Below are 23,109 nucleotides of genomic sequence, written 5' to 3'. Positions count from 1 at the left end.
TCTCCATTTTCTTCCTCTAGGTTAAATAATTTATTTATTTATCCTAGGTCTTCGTGTCGCAATTAAATGTTTCATTTAATTGGCTAACTAATTATTCCTCTTTTTGTGAATTAATTAATAAATGACAAATTATTAATTAATTTACCTAATTTCCTAAAATTTCCTCTTTGTGAATTATTAATAAATGAGAAATTATTAATTAATTCACTAAATTCCTAATTTCATCATTTCTAATTCTTAATTTCCTAATTTCCTAATTCCTAATTTCCACCTATTTTCTAATTTCCTAATTTTAATTTCCACCTAATTAACTTGTCTCTAGTTCTCCCTAGTTTTGTGCTTCATGCGTCATACTCTTGACATAGCAAGATGTCATAAGCCTCTAGTCTTCTAACCTTTGCATTGGCAATATGTCATAATTCATGACATAGAAGGTGTCATAACCTTCTTCTTTCCACTCAATTTTCCTATTTTTGAAATCGATTGCCTAAATATCAATTGCATGCTAATTTGATCCATCTCTCCAATTTGTCTATAAATTGGATGAATTTCTTCACTCAAATCCCTTGATTCTTGATCCCTAATCAGATTATCGAATTTCTAATCAATCACATTTCGAGTACTCTTGCGCCATAATCTTGTCTATTTGCTTTCATCTCATGTGTATGCACTTGAAGGTGAGATCCACAAACAAAGGCTATTTGGAGAGGAAAGAAGAACAATGGAGCCGCATGAAGGAAGCATTCATATCCACATATGGTTTGCATAGTATTTACTTTTGAATGTTTTATCTTTATGTCTTTATTGAGTGTGTTTTAGGATTGATCATTACATTTAAGCTTTCGTGATTGAGCAATGATTAGTGTTTTGACATGTTTGTGATGATTTCCTATTTCCTAAGCTACACATACATATGTGTATATACATATATCTATATATACATACATATATGCATATATGTATATATACATACATATATACATATATGCATGTATGTATATATACATATATGTATGTGTATGTATATTTATATGTATATGTATGTGTATATGTATGTGTGTGTGTATATGTGTGTATACATATACATGCAAATATATATATATGTGTGTGTGTGTGTGTGTGTGTGTATGTATGTGTATATGTATGTATGTGTATGTATGTGTATATATGTGTGTGTATGTATACATATACATGCATATATACATATACATGTATATATGCATGCACATGTACATGTATGTATGTATGTGTGTATATGTGTGTGTGTAATAATGAATAACTCCATAATGACATCCAAGTAATTCTTTGAAATATTCTATTTTGAATTTATTTTTTTCCTTTTTAAAGTAACTCCTATTTTAGTGCATGGAAGTCTCTTGGAAGTTTCCCCTTAATCACCATGCCTTATTTGGTCATTTTTATATTTAGCAATGATATTCAAGGCTACCTTGCATCTACATGACAATTGTCAGCGTAAGAAAAATCAATTTGCAAGCATCTAATTTGAATGTTCGTGTAACTCCTACTACCACTTGTCCTACATGAGTCTTGTCATTAATGCCAAGATGCTCTACCATTTCCAACGTCCTAACATTCTTTTTAAAAACAAAACAATAAAATTTAAATGATTTTCAGCAAGCTAACTAGTAAATGGACTCTAGATTACCTTCAGTAAAGTAAAACTTTTAACTTGATAGTAAATTTATTCAGTGGACCTAAAAACAACAAAATTAAAATAAACAAGGAAACATTAGAAATTAAATATTCTTTAGGTTTATGCAATATTGGTTGTGGACCCAGATTCTCCTACATTGGTATAAAGGGTTTGAATTGCTCTACAAAGCTAAGGCATGAATCCCAAGTGGTGACACATACTCAAAACAATTATCTATTTAGTTGTTATTTTTCTATTAAGAGTTATGGTTTCTTTTTCGAGTTTTTCTTGTTCATGTGATTTTATCTTTACCTTCACATTTTATCCTTTTGCTTTGTCTTTTGATCCTCATCTATACAAATTGGGAAGGGCAAGTATGTATTTATAAAATAACACCAAGAGAGGGGAAATTAAACCTAAATGCTTACATACACCTCAATTTATTCCTTATTAAAGAGATCCTTAAAGGAGATAAGAGAATAAGAAAATTGAGGGGTAATATAGTATGAGTGATACAATTATACAAATACAAACATGTGATCATGAGAGACATAAATTTTTCTTCAAAAGTGACTAGGAATAATAGTGATAAACAAATGTAGGAGAAGCAATACTAATACAATATCAAATGCAATGGACAAGAAATGAAGATGCACTAACAATATAACATGATTATTTACCATATAAACGTTGTTACAAAATTAGTTGTGATGAGTTTGAAAATGGTTCCCGCTCCCGCTCCTGCAACGGTCATTGTTCATCCTATTGTTGTTGCAACGACGTCACGACTTGCCCCTACACTTGTGGAGTTGTCTATTAGGGGGATTTTGGATGGTAACCCTATGTCGGTGCATGTTGTGATTGTGCAATTGGGGTCTATGGCTAGTTCCCATGGGGTGGGGGGGTGGTTTGCCCCCTAACAACATGGTGAGGTCCAGGTCACCTGGCCTTGAGGGTCCTACTGTTGCAAATGGTAGATATGCTACTAAGGCTTTTGTTGGGGTTGGTGTTGTGGGTGTTTGTGCCCCCCCTTCGAAAACACTTTCTATTGTTGATGAATGAAGCTTTTCTCATGTAGCTAGTTATGTTGTTGCTTATCCTCCCATGGGGAAATCTCATCCTTTTTTTGTACCAAAATCTCCCCTATTGTGGTGTGTGGCCAAGATGTGGTGGAAAATAAGGACTTTTACCAATATTGTGGTTTTGTATGTAGGTTCTTCGATCTTTGGTCTTCTCTTTCGGATCTTCATCATTTGGATTCTTGGAAGCCCTTAGTGTCTAGTAAGATTGAGCTCTTCCTTTATGCTAAGGATTTCTTCATTGCTTCTTTTGATTCTTCTAAAGATCAAGACTTAAAGTTGAGTAAGTTGTGGGCTTGGGGAGTATACTCTCTCTTGATCAAATGATGGACAACTTCCTTTAACCCTCTTACCAAACCACTAAATGTGTGTTCAGTGTGGTTTATACTTCCCAATTTTCCCTTCTAATTTTCGAAGGTTTCTTGTTACGAGACCATTGGCAACTCTATCGATCACTTCTTGAAGATTGATGGTTTCACTTCCTTCATGAGGCATTCTGCTTTTGTTCACATTTTGATCGATATTGACATCTCTGAGGCTCTTAATGGGGATGTGGTTTTGATGGTTTGGGATAGGTTGTGGACTTAGTTATTAGATTATTAGGTCTCCCTTTTTAATGTTGTCATTACTTATCAGCTAGTCACTTGGCTATGAATTGTTCTCGTGTCATAAAAAAACACTATTGTTGGAAGGATGTTAATGGTGATCATTTGACTATCTAGGCTTCCAATTCTTCTTTTAATGACTCCTCCTAGGATGATGGTGAGACTCTTACTTCTAGTGTGGCCCTCTCATCCCCTATGAGACTTGTTGAGGAACCTCCTACCTTGTGCTTGCAACCTTCTTTGTTTGTTGCTCTTATTCAACTCCAACCTCTAGTGGAGGATATTAGCCTTTTTGCCTCTTTCTGTGTTGACAAACCCTTCATGGGTGTTTCCCCTCTTGCTTCACCTTGTAATAGAATTGTGGATGGTTATATTGTTTGGATTGTTATTAGGTAGCATAGGAAAGGTCTTCCCAAACTCATCCTTGAGTTGTGGGTGAAAATCCAGCCCCCTCTTGAACTAGGATTGTTTGTAGTGTTGTTGGTGTGTTGTAAGTGGTCTGCTAATGACCTGTGTAACTCTATAAGTGGTCTATCAATGGACTACATATCTCTGCCCTCGAAGCTTTTGGTTGTAACGAGTTAGTGCCCTAGTTTGTTGCTTAATAAAAAAACATAATTATTTACCCTAGAAAATCCTTTTGGAAAAAATCCTAACAAAAACAAAATGCATGCTTTATTAACTTAATCTCACATTACAATAAGATATTTGATTATTTATGAGAATGTCACTACAAGGAACTACTAAATTGTAATACAATACAATGGATATTAAGCATAATAAAAAAACAACATATAATGATCCAAAAAACTTTCACACACATGACCTTGCATATTTGTAGTTGATGTGTAACTTTGACCCCTCTAGGTTTGGAAGGGTGTAGAGCATACAAAGTATATAATGCATATCTAACAAAAAGTACATGTAAAATGTATTGTGGAGAGTCCAAGTGGAAGGAGGAAAGGAACATGGTGGGGAATCATGGGGGCAAAAATTATTATCGAGTATTCTAGCACAAGCGGGTGAAAACAAAAATATAAAAGAAGGTACATATGAAACGAAAAAAAATCGTGAAGGAAAAATCCAATGGGGGGTAAGGCATAAACATAAAGGTAATCATACAAGGTCAACCTAAGAAGAATAATGAGACAAATAGAAAGGCATAATGACATAGAGAATTCAATGTAAAGGAATGATGTAATGAAATGTGTACTCACATAGACCTTACAATCTCATCATATACATCATGGATGACCTCACAAATCCTTTATTAAAATTGTTATTTTGTACATATTATTGTCTCAAATGAATCATAAATCTTCTCAAAAAAAAAAATTGAATATCTTCAACTGGTATAGTAGGAATATAATTAGGTTTTCTTGATTGTCACTAGGTTGAATTCGCTCATGATAATCTCTCAAAGTGAGTATACTCATGGGGACGTTGCTTCAATTGAGACCAACAATGTAACAAAAATTCATGACATTCCTCTATATTAGAATGTTTATATGAATCATGCTACCAATTGTATGGTCTTGATCTCTCAAGAGAGTGTTTATGTAAAGTTGTACATGATTGATCTAAACATTTTAGAGATTTTGTTATTGATCTCTTTAAAAAGGATGGCACTTATTTGTAGCACATTCATAGAAGTGTCAAGATGTATACGTAGGACATGTTAGCATTCTTTCTTTCTCCAAAAAGTAATACAATTCAACTAGGCATTTTTTATAGTTTTTGAGTGCCTTACAAGTCGAGGGAATTTTCATTTTCGTGTCATTCACAATAAAGGTTATGATCAATGAGAGTTCTTTTTGGTTTGACATGATCATGGTATGAGGTTGTTTAATGGTAATAACTAGTTGTGATGGTGAGAATGTTATAAGGGAGATTCCTAATAGTACTAGTGTGAGGAATATATGATCAAATGGTTATAGCTATTGTGGAATTCTAATCAAAGGAAATGCTAAGAAGACAAGTCATCTTTTAGTGCATGACAAGTAGATTAAATTGACAATTTTGTAGGTCTACAAATTCTTTATTAATCAAGGAGGACAATTCATTAAATTGATCTTGCACTAAAAGAATTATGTTGGTCTGCAAATTTGTATCTTAGGGATTCTATGTTCTTTTATTGAGTATAACTAAACAAATAGGGGTCATCTATAGAGGAGCCATCATTATAATCAAGAATAGATGTATCAATGTAACTTGATTCAACAAAGGTTTAGTTAGGTTGATCGGAATGTTTTACAAGAATGGGTTTCAAGTGACCATTGTAGCCTCATAAAGTGGAATAAGGAGTTAAGCATCGAGGGTGTGCTTGTTGTAGTTAGAAATGTTCAAAGTTCTAAGAAATCAATGGCCACCTTATACATTATGAAAAATCCCAACTAGAAATACTTAACAAATTGGCAAATGGAGGATGCAATGGCTCTAATATGATGGGTCCATAGGAAACACAAATAGATGTTATTAGAGAACAAAATTTAAAATAATTTACCTTGACTCTCATGGTTTGGGGCGGTGAAGTCATTAGAAGCCAAATGCTTTCAAGGATATGGTTTTAAGATGACCAATGTAATATGTGAGGGTTTTGGTAAAGGATAATGCTAGTTGTGAAGCCTTCATCTATGAAGGAATTTCACATGGGAATCATTGATTTTTGGAATGAGGTAGAGGAATGTATCATTAGTTCATAGTAAAATCTCATTAAGATCATTGATTTGATGAAGAAATTAAGGGATAAGGATTGGTCAAAGATTTATATAGGATAGAAAGCTCCTCACCTTATTCCAAAACTATTTCAATGAAATCATGGAGGAGATCTTGCACAAGAAAACAAGGGTTGGGGATTTTTATCTCAATGGAAGCCTCTTAAGATTGTTCGTATACATGGGTGAGGTTCTCATAACTTTAGAAATAGGATTATATTAGAAAGGTGGGCTAATTCAACAACAAGATCAAAATAATTAAGGTTAGGTTGGTCGACAATGATATTTGAAGGAAGGTTAGAGGCCATGAGTGGAGAGGGATTGAGAATGTTCTCAAACTCACTATTTTTGGTCTTACAACATTAGATAGTGGTGAAAGTTCATCATAGATTTCTCTAATTAAAATTGTGATTCAAAATTTTATGATTTATTTTTGGATATAGGGCAGCTTTGAAATACCTAGAGGAATGTTGAGATTCATTTGAGTAGCTCAAGTAAATGCAAATAGTGACACATTGCATTCCAAAAGTCTAACTAGCTTCTCATCATGAGATGCCATTATAGTTGGAAGATGATTCTATAACATTAATTGTTTGTTATTTAGAGCTAGATGGATTTTGGAGAATGGGATCATTAGTGAATTTACTATGGTGGGTGAGTGGGATATTATTGATTTCTACGTGAACATTTTATGAGTATACAAGTTTGTGTTTTCTTTAGGTTTCTTTCTTCTTCTTTTTGGCCTTCAGGAACTCTTGATAACTCTCATAAATCATGGCATTGTGGTCAAAGTCACTCCCTTTGATCAAAGAGCAAGATTAAATTTAAGGTCATGACAATTTTAAAGGAATGCTCAAATTGGAGTGCAACAAAAAAATATGATGGTAATATATAGCATAAGGAGAAAGGTGTAGAGGTGTCCATATGGTGGAATATGGTGATTGGGATACATTGTTTAAGACAATGACACTTAGAGACATGTAACTATGGTCAAGGGTAATGGAGATTTAAGGATAGGTGTGAAAAGGATTTGTTGGATTTTTAGGTTTATCATAGTAATTATGTGAGAATCCAATGAATCATTAGTGTTAGTGACTGTCAATTGCATGCTTGTTTTTATTTCTAATGTACAATATAGAGTTTAGGTTCATCACATTAATTATGTGAGAATCCAATGAACCATTAGTGTTAGTGATTACATTAAAGACATGCTTGTTTTTATTTCTAATGACCAATATTGTAGGGTTATGCTATTAGATTTGCTCATGAGATGATTCTTGGCATTCAAAATGGTATTTCTTTTAGAGTTTTGGGGTGAGAGGAAACCGACTTTGTATTAGAGTTTAGGCTAACCCTACGTTAAAGTTTAGGTTCTTAGAGCATAAGATAAAAATCAAATGACAAATAATCATTTATGCTATGCTTAAGCTTTGTAAAGTCACAAACAATTTTATGTTCTGGATAATTTGCATTAACAAAGCTCCCTAAATTATGTTGGCTAAGCAATTTGTACCTTGCTCAATCACATTTCTAGTGGACCCCTTTTCTTGTATGATGCATCTAGCACATCAAATATACCTTATGTACTAGCTATGTATCATAGAAAAGAAAAATGCTCTTAAATTAAGACAACATTATGCAAATGATTAACCATGTGACATTGAAAATTTCTTTTTTTTTATGTAATGTATTCCCTAAGAGAGCTTTGATTATTTTTGTTTCAATATAAGTGCCACTCTATGTTTATTGAATATCTAAAGCTTTCAAAATTTGTGGCATACTAGAATGGCTTATGAAAACATATATTTTTTATATAAAAAGAGGATCAAGATTCATCATAGTGTCTTTCGTAGCAAGTACAACATCCATTCTAAGCTCATCAAGCAAATAAGATGGTTTGGTCATACCACAACTATCAAAGTCATTGGATGCTCAATACCAAAAATAATGACTTGTAAAAAAACGGAAACTAGTAGTTCAGATAAAATCTATGGGCCATTGAATAGAGCATTCTCTTGATTAGTTGGTTATTAAAGTGAATGCTAAAGAGAGATCTTGTATAACTCAAAATGTTTGAATCCTTCCACACAACATCTAGAGGGCCAAAACCCGAAAAATGTATCTTCCCTATTCCCTATTAGGCTCCCACTCCCTACAAGCAAATGGATTGCAATTTGTTGGGTCCCTCTACATGAGCTCCATGACAATGCAACCACTAGGGTCAAAACTTAAAAAAGGTGACTTACACCAATCTCATCGAAATTGAAATCAGCAAAGTTAGGAGTGATTCCTATTTGGAATAAATAATATATGCCTACCATTCCAATGATAGTCCAAGATGGATGGCTACAGTATGAATGTTGAAAAGAGATCTTATATAACTCAAAATGTTAGAATCCTTCCACACAACATCCAAGGAGCCAAAAGCAAACAACAATGTATCTTCCCTATTAGGCTCCAAAGCAAGCAAATGGATTAAATTTGATGGGTCCCTCTACTTGAACTCCATAACATAATAAACATTATGAATGTTGAAAAGAGATCTTATATAACTCAAAATGTATGAATCCTTACACAGCATCTACAAAGCCAAAACCAAACAAGGTATCTTCCCTATTAGGCTCTATTGCAAGCAAATGGATTAGATTTGTTGGGTCCCTCTAATTGAACACAACAATGCAACCACTATGGTAAGAACTTAAGAAACATGACTACACAAGTCTCATCCAAATTGAAATTGTCTAAATAAGTTAGCAAGAGAGATTCCTATTTGGAACACAATATGTATGTTTGTTATTCCAATGACAGTCCAAGATGGATGCCTACAATATGAATGTTGAAAAGAGATCTTATATAACTCAAAATGTTTGAATCATTCCACACAACAATCTAGGGAGCCAAAACCAAACAATGTATCTTCCCTATTGTTCTCCATGCAAGCAAATGGATTAGATTTGATGGGTCCCTATACTTGAACTACACAACAATGCAACCACTAAGGTAAGAACTTGAGAAATGTGACTACACAAATCTCATCCAAATCTCATCCAAATTGAAATCATCTAAATAAGTTAGCAAGAGTGATTTCTATTTGGAATACAATATGGATATCTACTATTCCACTGACAATCCAAGATGGATGTCTACAATATGAATGTTGAAAAGAGATCTTATATAACTCAAAAATGTTTGAATCCTTCCACACAACATCTAGCGAGCCAAAACCAAACAATGTATCTTCCCTATTGGGGTCCATGCAAGCAAATGGATTAGATTTGATGGGTCCCTCTACTTGAACTCCACAACAATGCAACCACTATGGTAAGAACTTAAGAATGTGACTACGCAAATCTCATCCAAATTGAAATCATCTAAATAAGTTAGCAAGAACGATTCCTGTTTGGAATACAATACGGATGCCTGCTATTCCAATGATAGTCCAAAATGGATGCCTGCACTATGAATGTTGAAAAGAGATCTTTTACGACTCAAAATGTTTGAATCCTTCGACAACATCTAAGGAGCCAAAACCCAACAATGTACCTTCCCTATTAGGCTCCATGCAAGCAAATGGATTAGATTTGTTGGGTCCCTCTACTTCAACTCCACAACAATGCAACCACTGTAGTAAGAACATAAGAAACGTGACTCCACTGATCTCATCCAAATTGAAATCATCCAAGGAAGTTAGCAGGAGCGATTCCTATTTGCAACAAAATATGGATGCCTGCCATTCCAATCATAGAAACGTACTATGTTTCTACCCGTCAGATTAAAATTAATCTTTTTAGTAGAAATCTTATCATACATGGCTTTTCAATTAAATATCTTTAAGCACAGATATTGTGTACTTACTATTAATTCTGAAGTATTTATTCGGCTGGTATAGGAATAACACCTAAGCTATCAGACCATCAGACCAGCTCTGGGAACCGTGATTGACTTTATGAACTTTTGAGTACACAACTGTACAAGTCAAAAAAGATCAATTCAATTTATCAAAGTAAGAGGAAAATCATGTTGAAGCGACACAGGTAGACAATTCCATTATTAAAAAGATAAAAGAGAAAGCATCTCTAGCAGTAGCGAGCACATGTATATGCTTGCTAAAGAAAAAAGTACTAACTAATAAAAACTAGACAGACTTAAAAATGTCAAATGTCAGTAGCCTATGCTTGAAAAAAAAACAAATAACCATTTATTGTTCACTAAATAATGAACTCATTACAACTTATGTCTATTATGTTTATCCATACAGGTTGTCAATGGTATCAGCAAGCTTATTTAACCTACACCCTCCTAAGTTCAAGGTACCAATGGTATCAGGGAGATTAGCTAAATAGACACTCTCTTCCAAGTTAAATGCTGCAGCTGTGACAAGTTGCCACTTTTCTCCTTCTGATCTCTATCTCATCCTGAGGATGGATCACGGAGTGTGATCTGAAGAGTTGATGCAAAAAAACACTTACATAATCAAATCCAGAAGCAGCACACATACAGTCTCATAGATTGTGGAAATCTACTAGCATTGAAGATGTTTTAAGTTCAAATATTACAGTTGTGAAAGGTTGAGTATGTATAAGGGAGGGAGCTAAGATAAGCTCCTACACCTTTCAAAGTTTGAGTGCTGCAGCTGTGACAGGTTGCCAATGGTATCAGGGAGGCTATTAACCTCCGACACCTTTCAAAGTCTAAATGCTGTAGCTGTGTCAGGTTGCCAATGATATCAAGGAGGTTATTTAATTTATCACACCATCCCAAATTCAAGTGCTACAGCTGTGACAGCTGCCCCTGTAGGATTATAAGGGGTGATGTATGGAAAAACATAAGTTACAAATATTACTTACAGGTTTTCAACTTCTTCTATTCATACTTGCAGAGAAGAGAGGAGAGAATTTTAATATAAGACCATGGGTCCTTTTCACAAAAATGCATTCTGCATAGCTACAATTTTATATACAAACCACGAAGTGCACAAATTTAGAGTAGACAGCCATAGATTTATCCATATATAATGGATGGTCACACAGTTACTGTTCCATAGAAAAATAAGTCTTTGTAGCTAAATAGTTATAGTTAAAATACAAATTCAAATGAATATAAGATCATCAATGCTCGAGATGTCTCTCAGGGTTAGAGGCTTTTTTTTAGACAAAACATCAAAACTGTTAATTTCTGCACCTCAATAAGAGAAGAGCAAGCTGCTCCAAAATAGCTAAAAGCAGGTCAATGTTAATTTCCTGAACTTTATGCTTTTGAAGCCTCGTAGTACATAGGCTCGAATGGAACCTCATTCCATGGGCCGGCATCAGAATTCTCGCACCCACCAGGGCACTGGCAAGAACCTCCAAGAAATTCTGGCAGGTTCTTGTGATCTACCAGCTCAAGCAATCTATGTGGATAGTTGGAGCCATGCACTTCTATTTTCTTTTGGGTTCTCTTATCAAGCCATGGTTTTATTATAGACCATATTGCCTTAAAGGTTGTAGGAGCATTAATGATGACCATTTTTCCAAGGTATTCAGGATAGTAGTCTTGATCCACCTTTAGTATCCGCTGAATAAAGTGGCGAACACTCTTACTCATATGTTTCAGTGTCTGCAGAAATGGGCAGTTTTCTTTCAGTGCTTGAAGTAAAAAACTTAAAAGAAGGAATAAAATCATTAAAAACCTTTAGAAAGATCCCAAGTAGTTACCAACCATAACTTGAACTTATATAATCTCTAAAAAAACATTATAACATTGTATCCTGCTCATCTTTAATTTTTCCAATTTACATATTGAACAAATATTCAATTATATATCTCCTTAGATGGATAAAGTTATTCAAATTCTAATGTGGTAAAATGCAGCCCTTTCTAGCTGCCAAGCATTATAAGTATAACTTTCTCAATACAGGGAGATAATGCAAACCTCTAAATGGTCTATAAAATTGAGTTTTCATTTTAATTTTCTCAAAGTAAAGTACTCTGGATGTAGGTGGATCAGGGATTACTTGAGGGGCTGTAGGTGGATTGCCGAGATTTGGTTTTATTTCAAGTTGGGCTTCTACAAAGGGGAACCTACTATGCAAAATGGTGTCGTGACCTAAAAACAGCCTTTTCCTTCACCTTTAGTTGGTAAGTCATCTAACTGGTCTCTCCATGTTTTGTATGTGGTAACTTACTTAGGCCTATTGGCGACTTGAAACAGAAAGAACATAAGTACTTGTTTATGATAGGGTACATACAGATGTAGGCATACCTAGAAAGTTACCCAGTAGTTGGAATACTTTTTTCAGTCAGAAAATGTTCTTTAATGGGCTGTCCTTATACACTTCCATAAATGACTAATAGGAAAGATCAAAAGCAATTTCAAGGCAAAATGGTTAACATCCATGTAACGTAATGTAATGTTTAGTAAAGCTGAAAATTGAACCATGTAGTTAGTTTCATTGTGTTTCCTCATTTCTTTTGTGGAGACAGGATCTCTACTCACAACTAAAATGAAATGATATATTCAAATCAATCCCAATTTTAAGAACATTGATGAGCTTCTGAGTTGCAGATTTTGGAAATGCTAATATATTTTGAAAGAGATGAAGAATGCAAAACTTTGAAAATGCAGAATGCAAAACTTTGAAACAGCTAGAAAAATAAAATATAAATCTTTGACAAAATATACAAGATTTGGAACAGTAAAGAACAGCAGAGCCAAGAGAGAACAAATGAGTGTCATTTTGGGACATCATTGAACATAAAAACTCTGACAATTAGAGAGTCGGAATTAAAAGCATATTTAAGTATACAATTTTAGGTCCAGTCAACGTTGACCTGATTGATCTAATAAAGTCTGTTCTAAAGGGTGAGAATCCAAATACCAAAATATGAAAGGAAAATATAAAGATTTCTATAGATATGAGCTATGAAGAATCATTAAATGGTTATACAGAAATTTATAATGAATGACGTAATATTTTAGAACTAAACAGAGCCTTAAAGGCCAGATGACTTACCACTCCTTTTAGATCCAAAATGGTCAGTGACTGGTTAATAGTTCTTCCAGCTTTCTTCGAACAGGCAGGAAATTTCCAATCAATAAGAATTTCCCATTCCTTGATATGATACAAGAGCATTCGATCAAATGTGGTAATTTTCAACAACTCTTCCAATTGCAGCTGACCTAACCTCTCTATATACACAGGCCGACCCAATTTGTCTGTTTTATGATGGAAGTGAGGGTACAACTGCTTCGTTAGCTTCCTTTCAGGAAATTGGAAGGTCTGCAAAACTATAGCAGTTATAAATTCCAGAAATTTCAGGTATACATAACACTCACAGATATACTCAGAAAATTTGATTAAATGGATCCAAAAAACTTCAAAAAGTCATCATTTTTAAACTTTAGCCGAAAATTTGTGAACTGAAGGCATCACTTTAATGATTTTTAAATTGTGTACAAATATATACCGGCAGACATTAAAAAAAAAATCAACTAAAACTAAAAACTTTGAAAAATAACTATTTATAGAGAAATGCATAAAGATGGCCATGAAAGACACGTAGATAGGTTCAATTTATTCTCATTTATATATCAACCTTGCCAAAAATATATATATAATTGTTCAACAAGCTTGTGTACCATTGGGTGCATCTATATTTATACTGAATATTCTTTGCTACATGCATATATGCGTAAAACTGTATAATTGTGCAACCAAAGACCACTTTCCACTTTTAGTGCTTGTTTATTTTGCTCGCATTGATCAAACAAAAACAAAGTATAGATATAATTTTGTGTATGCATAGGCAGAAATCTCTGCATATAACATTCCCAGAGCTGGATTTCTTTCTGAATGGCTGCAATAAAACAAGAACTGTGCCGAGTGAATGATTAGATTTCCCCAGACACATTTATAAAGTAGTACATTTATTCAAAACTCTTAAAACAGTTACTCAATATGAGGCCAGTTAGAAAACTGGTTTCAAAAACCGCCCATGATACCTCAACATGGGCTTACACACTAAATACGGGCAATTTTACATATTGCTCAATGTTCAAGTGATTCTATAGGTTCACCCTATAAGCTATTTTACTAGTTTTGTGAAAGATTTTGAGCTACCATAGAACTTCTGAGCTAATTATTTACTTTGTTTGTTTTAAAGGTGGACCGCTTGTAGAGCTAAAGTTGTAGATGGACCCAGGCACCAGCTAAGAGGTATCACAGAAATTTGCCATAATCCTAAATATGAACATATATATATATATATATATATATAAACCAAATGGGGAAATCCACATTTTGTTCAATTGAAGTTAATTAGTTTTCTGTTTTGAGGGTGGATTGCTTGTAGGGCTGAAGCTGGCTATATATTCAGTTAGCGGTTGAAACTACCACATAAACCTACACTGCTAAGCATGGGCAAGAACATGCACATCTGTACACAAACAAATGGGAAAATATACAATGTTCACTTAGTTCAATTAGATTTGAAAAAATAACTACTGCCCATAAATATGTTGAGGATTTCATATGTTCCAATGGTCATAGAATTTCTGAGCCAAATTTTAGTTCTTTCTGAATTTGAAGGTAGACTGTATGTAGGGCTGAAGACGAAGACAGACCTAATCACCAACTGAGAACTGTGATCGAAACTAGTTATGTTGTCTAAGTATTGTCATATATATGGAAATATATACAGATAAAAACAGGTCGATCGAAATTTTAGTAAATTGAGCATATGGCATATGCACATTCACATATACTGTAACCTCGGGGCCATGCACAAATAAAATACAAACATCTTACAGATATGGACATGACTAAGTGCAAATACAAGCACGGAGGCAGGTCTAGACAAAGCTCAATTAATTAATGGTCACTCGTAGATTTGGAACCAATGTATGCATCTCTGGGGGTCTTTCCTATAATATGTAAACACAAAAACTACTGGGCATGTCTGTATTTTGCCAAATACCATAAATTTTCACAAATAGACAGACCTGTATTCCTTCAAATTCATTAATTTTCACAAAATGTGTACCATTTGAAGTGAGGCCAAAGATCTAGAAAGAAGGTTTATGTCACATCACAATATAACTTTATCTGTATTTTTCCAAATTCATTAATTTTCAAGGCCTATATTTCTTCAAAACCATTAATTTTCACAAAAGGGTACCATTTCAAGAAAAACAAAAACACTCCGGGAATGAGTTTACCTCTTTGATGGCATCAACACCAATCTCTTTACGCCACTCCACCATTGCCTCATACATGGTCTTGGCCTTGCCAACATCAAAAGAACGAGCCCTCAGAAACCTCATCAGATCCTGCTGATTGTCTCTGCTTCTTAGAAGCCCTGTTTCCCTCAATACCATTGTTAGTTTTTTTAAGGCCTCCTCTTGGGCAGGGGTTCTGTCTTCTGTAGCTAATCCCATACTTAATTCTTCTTCCTCACTGTCTTCCTGCGGTTTCACACTGCTCTCACCCCTGCAGTGCCCCAGATCCAGCACTGGCCTGGACAATGCAGAAGTAAACTTCCCCACCAAATGAACTTCCTTCAACTTAGAATACATTCTGAAATAAAGAAGCCTCAAACCAATCAATACCCTTTTCAGATTTACAGATACAAAGCTTGTCAATATTAAAAAGCAAGCTGCATATCTTTCGTCAGGAATCTGACTGTTACCCTGAGATTTACCCTTGTTCCCCTGCTAAAAACCCGCTTCAAAGCACTTTAGGGACAAGACTGGACAATACTGCAGCTTATATGTTTTCCCCCTATTACAGGCCTTTCAAACCCCTAAAACTGGAATTTAAACCGGAGACAACATGCCTAATGTAGAAGGGGGAAAACAACAACAAGTATGTAAATTAGAGAAGAAGAGGACAGATGAAGACAGGAAGAATATATTACAAATGATGGGTACTCGGGAAAGAGCTAAAATAAACAGAACAGAACAAGCCCAAGAATCTATAAGCTCGATTACATTACTTAATGCTGGAAGACAAATCTTATCGCAATTATCAGAAAGCAAATGGAAAAAGCAGTGTTGAGGGGATGTTTCCTTGGAATCAAAGAAATTTGAGTTGAAAATTGAAGCAAAAGTAAGAAAATTTTAACTGGGTCTCACGATTAGTGTAGATCGGCTGCCCAGGTGGCTTGGGGAATGGTGAGTGGGAGCGAATAACGTATTTGTTATGCTGGATTTTTTTTTAATTATTGATGATTCCCCGTTGGGTAGCCGTTGGTTGAGAATTCGATTATATTAAAATTACGTGGCAAACGTAGTTATTATCGATGGCGTTTTTAATCGTCTTGGTGGGGAGTCGTCATTATTAGGCTAACGATTTAGTATTTAAATTTTTGGTGGCGTTATTGTTGGGAAATCGAAAGTGGATATACTCAATGAATATCTCCTTTGCCTGCCCTACTCCAGCTGCCTTAGCAATCCCACCACCTAAAAGTTGACCTCGGTTTGAGACAAAACTGGTCCACATAGTAGGGGATATATTTAATGAATATATAACGTTTAAGTTCCATATTATTGTTTTAAATTTTTTAATTCATTGTAACAGTATCTAAAGCTGCTATCAAATGGCTGCTGTTATAATTTTTTATAATTTGTTGGTTACTCTTGTTACTCTTGTGATTCATGTAATGTAATGGTTAAAACATTTGTTTGTTGAAACTTTCACCTAGGTTCAAATCTTTGATGAGTATCTTACATTCCAATTTATCTTTTTCCCTTAATTAGATTTTTACATGGGAACACTCTAAAAGTAATATAAATAGCAGTTGTCATTTTACAATTGCACAGTGCAAGTGTAATACAAACACACAAAAATATCATGATGTCAACAAGAAGTTTGAATTTCTTATAAGGAGTTGCACTCAACTCTTGAAATTTGTAAGATCAAATTTTATTTTATTTTATTTAATTGAGCTGAATACTACTTTGAAAAGTCCATTTTAAATTTCAAATTTCAATGATAAGATGAGGTGACTTGAATGTGTGTCATATTTTCAAAGTTTTTTTTTTTGAAATAAAAGATTTTTTTTAATTGGAAGAAGATAAGAATTACATAATAAGACCAGATGTACATAATCAGATATAGAAACTCAGTTGTAGCAAATATAGTGAGACAATTGAGCCAAAAACATAAAGACAGATAAGGCAACACCATAGAGACAGTTGTAGCATTTAGTAGTAGCATGTACATAGATAGAAATTGTTGTAGCAGCCCATAATGAGCCAAAGAAAACTAGATCCTAGCAAGAAACATAATTGCCACATGGTAGCAAGATTAACACCACCCAAATGAAATTGTTGAAGCTAGTAATGACGAGCCAAATGCCCTCCCTATCCAAGACATCAAGCATTGGATGGATTTGACTGCATGTGGTCTTCAAATTTCTGCTTGAGTGAAACCTTGTGCTTGAGCTAAATTATAAGATCTTCTGCATGTACTCAAATAGCATCATTATTAACTTGATCTTTTAAGGAGGCAATTATAAGAAACATTTGAGTTGCAAGGCTGCAACAAATGGTTTGAATTTTGATTTCCAATGGAGAATAGTAGTGTGATAAGACTACCAAGCATCTAAATTTTCAAATATGTTTTAGTAAGACTAAAAGAGTTGGATATCACATTGTGGGCACATGAGGATCCAAGAAGAGCAACTTTCCAAGACCAAGGGAAGTGAAAAAGGGCAGGTTGGGAAGTGTAAAGCTCATTCCAAAGCAGTTTAACATGACGACAAAACCAAAAGCAATGTTTAAATGATTCATGCTTACCCAAAAAGGGACAAGAAAGGGGTGGGTTGTTATAGGATTTTACTTTCAAATATGTACTTTTCTATACTTGGTCACAATGTCTTTTGTTTGGGCATTGTAAATTTATTAAATGCTACATCAAGAAATGTCAAGTTTTAGTACTACATCGTCAATTGATGAAATTAATTGAAATTTTTTGTTTAATTTTTTTTTTAATTATGTTTTGGAAGCATTTAATTTGATATAGTATTATTTATTTTTTCAAATTCAAAAAATCTAGACATAATTTGATATATTATTCCTTTAACTTTTAAATATTTTGCTTAGGTTTGAGTTAAAAAAAAAAAAATCTCCAAATTTACTTAATCAAAAACTATAAAACAACACATTCGTTAATATTTGCATTTTAAGGATTTGTGAATTGTTTTTTTTAGTTAGTAAGAGGGGAGAGGACCCATACCCTTATATATATAAAGAGAAAAATATAGAAAACTCATCTAATTAGAAAGATTGACTCCTCCATAACCAACTAGCGAAGGGTTTTATTAAGTACATGGATTTTATAATTCACTCCAAGATCCAAAATATATAGAAACTCACATGATAGAAATGTCAAAAAATGGCATGGATAAAACCTTCGATATTAAGACAAGATATTGCTTAAATGTCATTATTGGGCATGAATCTACGGAGGAAATGTGTTGCATTTAGTGCTCTCTCATATTAGGGTTGGTTATTATAATTTATTAACGTTGATGATCATTTTCAATAGTGATAGTTGAAGTATTAAAAATAAGGACAAATTTATAGTTTTCTTTAAGTGATATTATAATTATTTGAGGAGATATTATGTAAAAAAAACTATATTAAGAATTGTAATAGCCTTATAAATATAAATAAATTATCAACTCATCTATTTTTTGTGTCATGTACACATTTCTATATGTGTCATCACTTCTCAAATGCATTTTAAATTTCATTTCTTATTTATTATCATAATTGTTGGAAATGTTTTCCAATTGCAACTTGCTAGTGTAACCCAAACATTTAAAAATATTTTGGACACATTGTTAGTGACAAGTTGCCATTGCCTTAGGAGTTGCAGTCAAATCTTAGAACCTCTAAGATTAAGATACTATCTTTTTATGTAATTGAGGTGGATATTATTTACAAATTCAATTTTAACTATCATAAGTGAGTGATAAGATGAGTAGATTTGAGCGTAGGTCATTATTTTATTGTTTTACATGATTGTACTTTCAAATTTATAATTTTCTATATACATAATCACGATTTCATTTATTTGGATGTTGTAAACTTATTGAAGGATTCATCAAGAAATATCAAGATTGAGTACTGCATTATCAATCAAATTTATTGAAATGATTTGTTTAAAAAAAAATCATGTTTTAGAAGCATTTAGTTTGAGATAGTATTGTCTTTTTTTCAAATTCAAGAAAAACTATTTTATGATAATTTTTAAGTACACTAATTCTATAATTCATCCCCTTTTAGGAATGAAAAAGGGGTGGGGTAAATTAGCTATCAATTCAACTAAGACCAAACTCTCTTTCATTAAATATTAGAATATAAACCACAAATGGGGTATATGCTTGACTAACTCTTACTCAAAGAGAGTCAATCAACCCTCGGGTTCTATTCTTTATGTCACTTGAAATTTTGCTTGATTAAAATGTAAACTAACTAGGTCCTAGGCATGTGCATATGAACACTTAAATTGGTAAAACTATCTAATACAGAACTGAAAGCTACATAATTATACAAAAATAAAACAAGGACTCATAAATGTACCTATGTGTAATGGGGAGGAAAGTGAATGATGGAGAGATCAAGAGGAAAGCTTTTCTTCCCTCCAAGGAGAGATGAAAGTTTCACTGTGGATTTCCCGTCAAACACTTTATCCACATTACATTTAAAAGAGGGGGGGAATTCACTAGATCCAATCTCTTATGAGAGAGATTGAATACTAAATGAATTGATAATGGTGTGGAAATGACAAGCTAACCCCTCTTTTAGACTGGAAAATAGTTGAATTATGTGTTTTGAAACTAAGTGTAAAAGTAACAAAGAACTTATTATAACTCGAAATAGAAGTACTGGATGAAGCTATGCACCTGCTATAATATGTCGAGATGAAGCCGCCCTGCGAATTAGAGGAAAATTCATCGAGACCGTGTTGAAAGTGCGCACGGTCCTCCGAAAAATCCATGAAACAAAAAGGGTTTTTCTACCTCTGTAAATGGAGTCCAAATCTGCAAATACAGTTGCGCACCTATAACCTACACATAGAAAAGAGAGGAAAAGGGGTTGGGATTGAGGGTTTGCCTTCAAGTCAAACCTCGGTTTTGGAATTAACCAAATGATGAAAGAAAGTACTTGCAAGTAAGTGTAAATGAAAGACTAAAATGCAATTCACCTCAAGAGAGGTTGTGATAGAAATGCTTGCATGGAACTAAATGTTGAAAGTGATCTCCTCTTCAATGGTTGAATCCTTAACTTGAATGCAACACCTAGTCTTGAAGGGAGACTTGAGAATGCTCAATGCTTGAAAGGATGCTTGAATGCTCTTGAATGCTTGATTGCTTGAACTTGTGATCGATGAAAACTTCCAACCTTTGCAAATGGGAAGGTAAATGAAACTTATTTATTTGTCAATTAGGGTTATTGGACTAATTTTTTGTCATAGGCCAACATAGGGAAATTTTTCCCACTAAAAATGCAAAGACCAATGCATAGTTTGAATGAAGGGGCCCTAAAATAGGGCAGGGATAGGCTTGCCCTTATCTCAAGATAGGAAGCAAGTTCAAGTAGTGTGGGGGGTAGAAAAAGTGCAGTTTTAGGATCAGGCTTGGGGATTCAATTCGCCAACATGAAGACCCTAATGTGGTCGAAAATTGCAAGGGTCACAATTTTATGACAATACATTTAGCCCCCACTCTAGCGGGAGTATAAGTGTACGTCAATACTGTCGGTAAAGTACAAGGAAACAAGATTGAAAGACTTCTACCACGTCAAGGAGGCAAGATGCACCAAGCCACCAATGGACTAAGGATCTTACGACATCGATTGACAAATTAAAAGGGAAGATCAAAAAGGGAAAACCATGACTGCAAGTAGCAAGGTTCCCCCCACTATGAGTCATGAAAAGAAAAGATACCAAAATTATAAAGCAAATTTGAGTTCACTAAATAACTTTAAGTATCAAGGAGGAAATTATGACCAAAGTGTATGCCCCCACGTTAAAAAAATAAAAATCATGCATGCCTTATCGCAAGGATTTAGCCCCCAGTCGAGTAATAAACCCAAGGATAATGAACACAAAACACAAGGTAGTTTCACTCTCCTCGAGGTTAGTATGTTGTATAATAACTCATGTATATCATATATGTATGTGCATGTAATAACCGTCATTCCCCAAAGAAAGGACACTACCTTAGAAGAAAGGGAATAGAGGATATCTTTTGAGTCAACATGAAAGAGACCAAAAAGAGATCTCAATGCTTTGCATCGTCCTCAAGTAGACATTAAGGGAAGAATAGAAGAACAAGGATACACATAGAAGAATAGTCACAAAAGAGAAAGAGATGAGAGAAAGAGAGAAGATCTATAGTGCTAATTGTAGACGTATAAAAATGACCACTTTCCTAAGTGAATATTTAATATTCATTTTTAACCTCATTCCTCTGTTTTAATTAAATTTTATTTAATTAAATTATTCACATTCATCTATTTGATTAAATGAATTACTCAATCTATTTAATTAAGTTCACCTAAGCCTTCCATAGCCTTTAATTAAATAAATCATTTTATTTAATTAATTCTTCTTTCTCCCCTTTTAATTAAATTGACGTTTAATTAAATTGTTCATTGCAAGTAAATAAATCTAATTTATTTATTTAAATCCTCCACTTGTATTTATGCAAGTTGCTTCTATTTTGTTGAAATAAAGTAATTTATTTTAATTAAAATTACCCTCCATCCACTTGCATTCTCCTACATATCCCACTTACCTTTCTAAACCCCCTTCTAGATTCTTCTAATCACTTCTAAATTAGCCTAACCCATCTCCTAAATATTATCACATCCCTAAGCAAAGGGAAGTCACTTCTCAAACCCTCAAAGTCTTTGAAAACCATTAAAGGCTTTATGTCTTCAACAAGTTAACCTTGAAAGTCCTCCAAACCATTAATGGTTAACTCAACCCTCTTGTATGATTAGAGACTTTCTCTCTAACTCAACCTTCATCTAACCCAAGGGTCTCATCAAGCATTGATGGCTTTAACCTTGGTTATCCCTTTAACCCTTACACAAGAGTTTATCCTTTGGGTAAAAGCTTTATCCAATGGATAACCTTAACCCTTACCTCCTAAGGAAACCATCATGTCTTCTCAAGCATTTAATGCTTCTTACATCTCCTCTCAATCAGTATTTTGTTGACAATTATCACCATTTCATTGGTGAGAATTGTAAACATGGATTGATAACTTTCAATACTGGCCCTTGTTAAGATTATCCAATCTTGACCATTCATTGCCCTGTTTTCCTATAAATAGAGCCCTCCTTCTCTCATTTTCATATCCAAGTCTTTAGTATCAAACTTATAGACATTTTACTAAGCATCTAATATAAATCATTTTAATCAAGCATTTAGCCTCTCTTTGAATAGAAACCATCTAAATAAGCATTTTAGAAGCATTTCTATTATCATAGCATTATCATATTAGACTAGTATATAATGTTAGGATAGATTTTACTAATCTTTCATCTTATCATCATATCCATGCTAGTTTAATTTATACTAGATTTAATAGCATACACATCTAGGAATGCATTCATGATAAATTGATCAATATCCCTCGTTCTCATAGTTGTCATTCCTAAGTCACTTTGCTCAGTGATTTGAGAGCAAAGGCATTGGCTTGAGGGATCCTGTGAGATAGAGAACAATGGAACATCCCTTGGGGAGTTGAGTTATTTCAATATAGCTCCATAACTTGCACCAAGAGTCCCATTGGTGTGTGGACTTGTCTAGAAATTGAAATATTTGTTTCATTGCACCACTTTTCCCACACACACTAATATTGCTAATCTAGCATGACATCCACCTCTCAATCTTGTTGATCACTATTTCGAGAAGGCAGGAAACATGCCAGAGGAGCGACATCGAGCATAGTAGATGGAGCTCACACAAGATCTAAACAAGGATTATGTCCATGTGCTAAGTCACTTTGTTCGATTCTAGGAGCTAGGATTAGGGTTTTTGACAATTCAACTGATAA

The 23,109-nt window shown here is 33.9% G+C and overlaps 1 protein-coding gene across 5 annotated transcripts; it reads right to left on the bottom strand.

The window, feature by feature from the left end:
• Nucleotides 1-9,390: 9,390 nt before the first annotated feature.
• LOC131049064 (phosphatidylinositol/phosphatidylcholine transfer protein SFH1) lies at nt 9,391-16,358 on the bottom strand. 5 transcript variants are annotated; one of them, XR_009106658.2, is made up of 4 exons: nt 15,251-16,358; nt 13,047-13,313; nt 9,908-10,018; nt 9,391-9,812 (listed from the first exon to the last, which is right to left on the bottom strand). XR_009106658.2 is itself a non-coding variant. In XM_057983072.2 (3 exons), exons 1-3 carry the CDS (start codon nt 15,605-15,607, stop codon nt 9,959-9,961), a joined length of 684 nt encoding a protein of 227 aa, XP_057839055.1. In that variant the 5' UTR covers nt 15,608-16,358; the 3' UTR covers nt 9,391-9,958. The 5 variants fall into 5 exon arrangements, 2 of the variants coding, with proteins under 2 accessions (XP_057839055.1, XP_057839054.1); XR_009106659.2 differs by having other exon boundaries at nt 9,391-9,804; XR_009106657.2 differs by having other exon boundaries at nt 9,391-9,779.
• Between the last annotated feature and the right edge of the window lie 6,751 nt (nt 16,359-23,109).

The sequence above is a fragment of the Cryptomeria japonica genome, chromosome 4 (genome assembly GCF_030272615.1).
Source record: "Cryptomeria japonica chromosome 4, Sugi_1.0, whole genome shotgun sequence".
NCBI classification, from domain to species: Eukaryota; Viridiplantae; Streptophyta; class Pinopsida; order Cupressales; family Cupressaceae; genus Cryptomeria; species Cryptomeria japonica.
The sequence above is the reverse complement of the archived record's forward strand: the minus strand, read 5'-3'. Positions and strand labels throughout refer to the sequence as shown.

Excerpts from the sequence above, each read along its gene's own strand:
- LOC131049064 (XM_057983071.2), bottom strand. The coding sequence starts at position 15,607 with ATGTATTCTAAGTTGAAGGAAGTTCATTTGGTGGGGAAGTTTACTTCT. Across the intron at positions 13,314-15,250 it reads GTGTTGATGCCATCAAAGAG|ACCTTCCAATTTCCTGAAAG; the intron begins GTAAACTCATTC and ends ATAGTTTTGCAG. Across the intron at positions 11,651-13,046 it reads TTTTGGATCTAAAAGGAGTG|ACACTGAAACATATGAGTAA; the intron begins GTAAGTCATCTG and ends CCATTTCTGCAG.